General features: G+C 37.3%; 1 protein-coding gene across 2 annotated transcripts; it reads left to right on the top strand.

The window, feature by feature from the left end:
• Window positions 1-597: 597 nt before the first annotated feature.
• LOC123202115 (serine/threonine-protein kinase D6PK-like) lies at window positions 598-4,582 on the top strand. Of its 2 annotated transcripts, none has more exons than XM_044617865.1 (3): window positions 598-886; window positions 1,668-2,748; window positions 3,566-4,582. In XM_044617865.1, the coding sequence occupies exons 2-3, from the start codon at window positions 1,805-1,807 to the stop codon at window positions 4,437-4,439; spliced, it is 1,818 nt and encodes a 605-aa protein (XP_044473800.1). In that variant the 5' UTR covers window positions 598-886; window positions 1,668-1,804; the 3' UTR covers window positions 4,440-4,582. The 2 variants fall into 2 exon arrangements, with proteins under 2 accessions (XP_044473800.1, XP_044473799.1); XM_044617864.1 differs by having other exon boundaries at window positions 601-891.
• The last annotated feature ends 376 nt before the right edge of the window (window positions 4,583-4,958 follow it).

Here is a 4,958-nt window from a genome sequence, read left to right as displayed (position 1 = left end):
TTTTTTTGACGATTTTCTTTCTTCTTTTATGGTTCTTTTGTAACAGTTTTTTTTCTTTTTCTCTGATTATTTTCTTATTTGACAACTCTTTTTCTTTATTATAATATCACTTTTACCATCGAGTCACACTCGATTTGGCCATTCTAGATTTGTGTCAAGCTTGCTTTTCCTTCTTCCTAATCTCCGTTTTTTCTTTCTCTCTCATTTTAAAGGTGGATTCGAACAAAACTCATTTTAACTTGAATCTAAATCCAACTCCAACAAATTGAATTAGATTGAGCTCAAATCCATATTCAAATTGAATGAGTCAAACTTGAGCTAAGACTTCAATTTGCTAGCTCAGTTCGAGTTCAAGGGTTTGTTAACATTGCTACACTAAAACTTAGAAAACTCTTCCTATTTTTCTTCTCAAACAATTTACTTCTCATATTATTTTTCTTCTTTCCAATCTCACTTTTCATCACATGAGTTAGGTTTAAACTCAAAATAATTCTAAATTTAAGTTAAGTTTGAATTAACTCATATTTAAAATTGATTTGAATTCACTCATAACACACTCATAACCTTACTGAGTTATCTTGCCGGTGTCGATAACATTACCGCAGCACACATTACCATTGGATCTTGTATCATAGGGTTCATAGAATTTTATGAATAAATCTCTATCAAAATAACAAAATATAAACTTATAATTATTCGTTTTTTTATTCCCCGAGTCGAAAGGCCTGATTTCTTGTTCTTCTCTCTCACACATTTCAGGACGAGGAGCTCTCACAGATTACTCTCTCTCTCTCTCTACGGTGGTGAATAACTGAATGATTAAGTGGGCACTCTCTCTTTTTCTTCACTGCGAAAGCAAGCTCTCAAAGTTGTGATCTTTAACACTGTAAGGTACTCTTCTTTTTTGGCTTTTCTTTTCTCTTCATATGACTTTTATTTCCTGCTCTTGTGATTTTCTTGTTGGATTTTTTTAGCTTCTCTTTGCCATTGCATTCTAGTTTGTTTTTTAGCATCTGGGTCTTTCTGGACTTTCCTTTGCATGCTCTCAAGTGCTGGTGCTTTGATTTGAGATCTATTGTGAATCTTTTTACTTCACTTTGTTCTTGTCTTTTGCATTTTGCTTTGTGTTGTGTGTTCTTCGGGTGAGGGTAAAGCACATTTTGAATGGTCTTTTTTCAGAATTTATTCTTGCATTTGGTTCAAAGTTTCAGTTTTTTATGGGGTTGGAATTTTGATCTAAGTGGCTTTGATTCTCTAACTTTCTTGATGTAATTGTAATAATCAATCTTTGTTGTATGCAAGTGTGACCATATCTTTTAGCTCGTTTGTTTGGTTTCATGAATTGGGTTTTACATTTAATCCTTGAATTCTTAACTGAATTATGGACTTAAGTTTGGTCTTACTGGAGAGAAAATTTCACTGCTTTTCTTGATTTGTATTAAGATTTTTATTGTGGCGTTATGTGGCAGTTTTGTTATATTTGGTCTCCCAAGAGTTCTATCTATCTAGTTTTAAGATTTAACTTATGGATCATTATGAATAGAAGATTGTTGTCTGGTTTGGGTTTTTCATTATGTCACTTTTTTTTTTATATCTTTTAGTTGGAGCAGAATTTCATTGCTAGCAATGACTTTTTTTGTATATGCTTTTGTTTTGATTGATTGTAGAAATCGTTCGACTGTTAATGGAGTTGGCAATGATAAATATTAGCATTGCTAATGGAGGGAGCCATGTGTTGAAGCTTGGGGATGAGTAATGGGTTCGTGGTACAACCCAGTCTGTTTAAAAAGTCTGTTCTCTTTTGATGGCCTCAGAACCTGGTATGCGAGTTTCCGCTGAGAAGCAGAGGAAACCCATTGGTCATCAAAAATCAGAATGTGATTTTCTCAAACCTTCACCTTTGGAAAACAACTCTGAGCTGGTTAATCCAAGAAAGTTACCCAAGTGTGGCCAGCAGGTTGCATCAGGACAGGCTTCTGTTGCAATCAAGGATGAAAAACCCCTGAATTCTTATAAAACAGATTCTGTTAATTCTTTAGGTGATAAGCTGGATTCTGGATTATCCTTGGGTGATTCAAAACAAGTGACAACTTATGTTGGCCCTGAAGTGAGTGAGACCAAGGGCTCGTTAGAAGCTGATGATGAACAAGAGAAGAAAACATCAGAGCATGGAGTTGTCACTGCTTCTGCAAAAGTCAGTGATGGGACAGGCAGTCTTGCTAAGAAAAGTGGAAGCGCCAAGACTAGTGTTCGAGCTGATTGTGTTGAGAGTGGGAAGAGCAGTATGTGTAAAGGTAGTACAAGCAGTGATGTGAGCGATGAAAGTACTTGTAGTAGCTTAAGTAGCAGTGTCAATAAACCTCACAAAGCAAATGATGTAAGATGGGAAGCAATACAAGCTGTCCGAGCAAAAGAAGGCATCTTGGGTGTGGGCCATTTTAAACTTCTTAAGAAGTTGGGCTGTGGAGATATCGGAAGCGTCTATCTTTCTGAGTTAAGTGGAACAAAGTGCCATTTTGCAATGAAAGTGATGGACAAAACATCTCTAACAAAACGTAAGAAATTACCCCGAGCTCAAACAGAGAGAGAAATATTACAATCTCTGGACCACCCCTTCCTTCCAACTTTATACACCCATTTTGAGACTGAAAAGTTCTCATGTTTGGTGATGGAGTTCTGCCCTGGAGGCGACCTGCACACACTTCGACAGAGGCAACCTGGGAAACGTTTTTCTGAGCAAGCAGTAAAGTATGAAATCCCTCCCTACTTATAATGTCTATAATTGTAAATTGTGGTCATTGATATATGTGCATGTTTTGCATGCTTCTATCCATTTAGGGGCGCTCTTCGTCTCGTCAGTATATGGTCATTGGAGAAATTGAGTTGGGAAATTGTTTATGGCCTTGTGTATCCCTTATATTTGTTTAACATGAGTCTAATTATAAGCTATGGCATACTTTGGTAACTCTCCTGACTTTGGAGAATGTTTTTGTTAGGATTCCAAGGTTAAGGTATAAGACTTAGATCCCACATCAGAAAATATGAACTTTTGGTGTGGGTTTTATATAGTTTTTGGCTTGTTAATCTCAACAATTAATTTTTTGGATGTGATTTTCCTACGGTTCATATCATTTAGTATTAGAGTTACTATCACATCTCCCAGTTACAATTGTGTGGCACGGGTGATAATGTTGACATTGCAGTGTTTGCTCAGGGCTAGCAGAGAGCTAGCACACGACTATCTCGGGTGGGTGTCGAGGTTGCGAAGCATGGAGGTATGTTAGGATCCCAAGTGTAAGGTATAAGACTTGAATCCCACATCAAAAAGTATGAACTTCTGCTGTGGGATTTATATGATTTTGAGCTTTTAATCTCAACAACTAGGTTTTGGGATGTAGTTTTCCTACGGTTTATATTAGTTTTGCAAGAAAATGAGAATAGAAAAGATAACCTAATAGTAGTAGGTGCATATTACTATCTAAATTTCTTGTCCGCATCCCTAATTTGCACCACTTAGATGAACAAAAGTGTGCTATCTTTCCTTATCATGTTATTCTACGTGCAGATTTTATGTAGCAGAGGTTCTCCTTGCTTTGGAATACCTCCATATGCTTGGAATTGTTTACCGGGACCTTAAGCCCGAAAATGTTCTTGTAAGGGAAGATGGGCATATAATGCTCTCTGACTTTGATCTTTCCCTTCGTTGTGCTGTCAGCCCAACATTAGTCAAGTCATCAACGATCGGGTCTGAATCCCTGAAAAAGAGTACGGTTTATTGTGTTCAACCTGCCTGCATTGAGCCCTCATGTATCCAACCATCATGTATTGCCCCTACAACTTGTTTTTCTCCTCTATTCTTTTCAAAACCCAAGAAAGTTCAGAAGCCAAAGAATGAAACTGGGAACCAAGTTACTCCACTGCCAGAACTTGTTGCTGAGCCAACCAATGCTCGCTCCATGTCGTTTGTGGGAACTCATGAGTACCTGGCTCCAGAAATCATCAAAGGTGAAGGCCATGGCAGTGCCGTTGATTGGTGGACTTTTGGGATCTTTCTGTATGAGCTATTATTTGGTAAAACTCCCTTCAAGGGCTCTGATAACAAGGCTACCCTTTTCAATGTTATCGGTCAACCATTGCGATTCCCTGATGCACCAGTTGTAAATTTTTCGGTTAAGGATTTGATAAGAGGCTTGCTGGTGAAAGAGCCACAGCATAGGTTGGCATATAAGCGAGGAGCAACCGAGATCAAACAACATCCCTTCTTTCAAGGGGTAAATTGGGCTTTGATTCGTTGTGCAAGCCCCCCGGAGATCCCAAGGCAAGTTGAAATTGTGAAGATTCAAGCTCCGGCGTTGCCAACAACCGATGAAACTGCCAAAGCTCCCATTGCCACTGCAATCTCTGATCCAAGTAAGTATTTGGAATTTGATTTCTTTTAATTTGGTTTTTTTTCTCTCCAGGAAAAAGTGTAGAGTACCAAAATTTCTATGGTGTGAAAATTAGTATCTTATGCTGTAATGATCAAATATATGTTGTAAACATATTCTGTTTGAATGTCAATGGTCTCAATGTTTCAAGTTCACTGTAGTCAAGACATAGTGTGTGGATTTGCTTTCTTCTTCTGTATATATTTTGACCCAGAGAAATCTGTAGTTGTTCCTAGCAACAGTGAGTAGCATTATAAATTCTCAGAGAACATCTTGCTCCATTAGAAGTTTACCCTAGAAACCCTCTCAGTTTTCCTTTTGGGTAAAATGAGGTTCTTTGAAAATACATACAATCATTGTCGGTGATAAGATTAGCATCAACTAGAAGTAGTTTGAATTGTTACGGATCAAGAGATAATACAATTTTTTATATGGTTCAACTAGAAAACCAAGAGCCTATTTTTATGGTAGTGATATTAGCTGAATGTTTGTAGAGAATTGCACTGTTACAATATTAAGATACTAGTATAA

This window comes from Mangifera indica, chromosome 18 (assembly GCF_011075055.1).
Source record: "Mangifera indica cultivar Alphonso chromosome 18, CATAS_Mindica_2.1, whole genome shotgun sequence".
NCBI lineage: Eukaryota > Viridiplantae > Streptophyta > Magnoliopsida > Sapindales > Anacardiaceae > Mangifera > Mangifera indica.
Note: the sequence above shows the minus strand (reverse complement) of the source record. Positions and strands in the feature narration are given on the sequence as shown.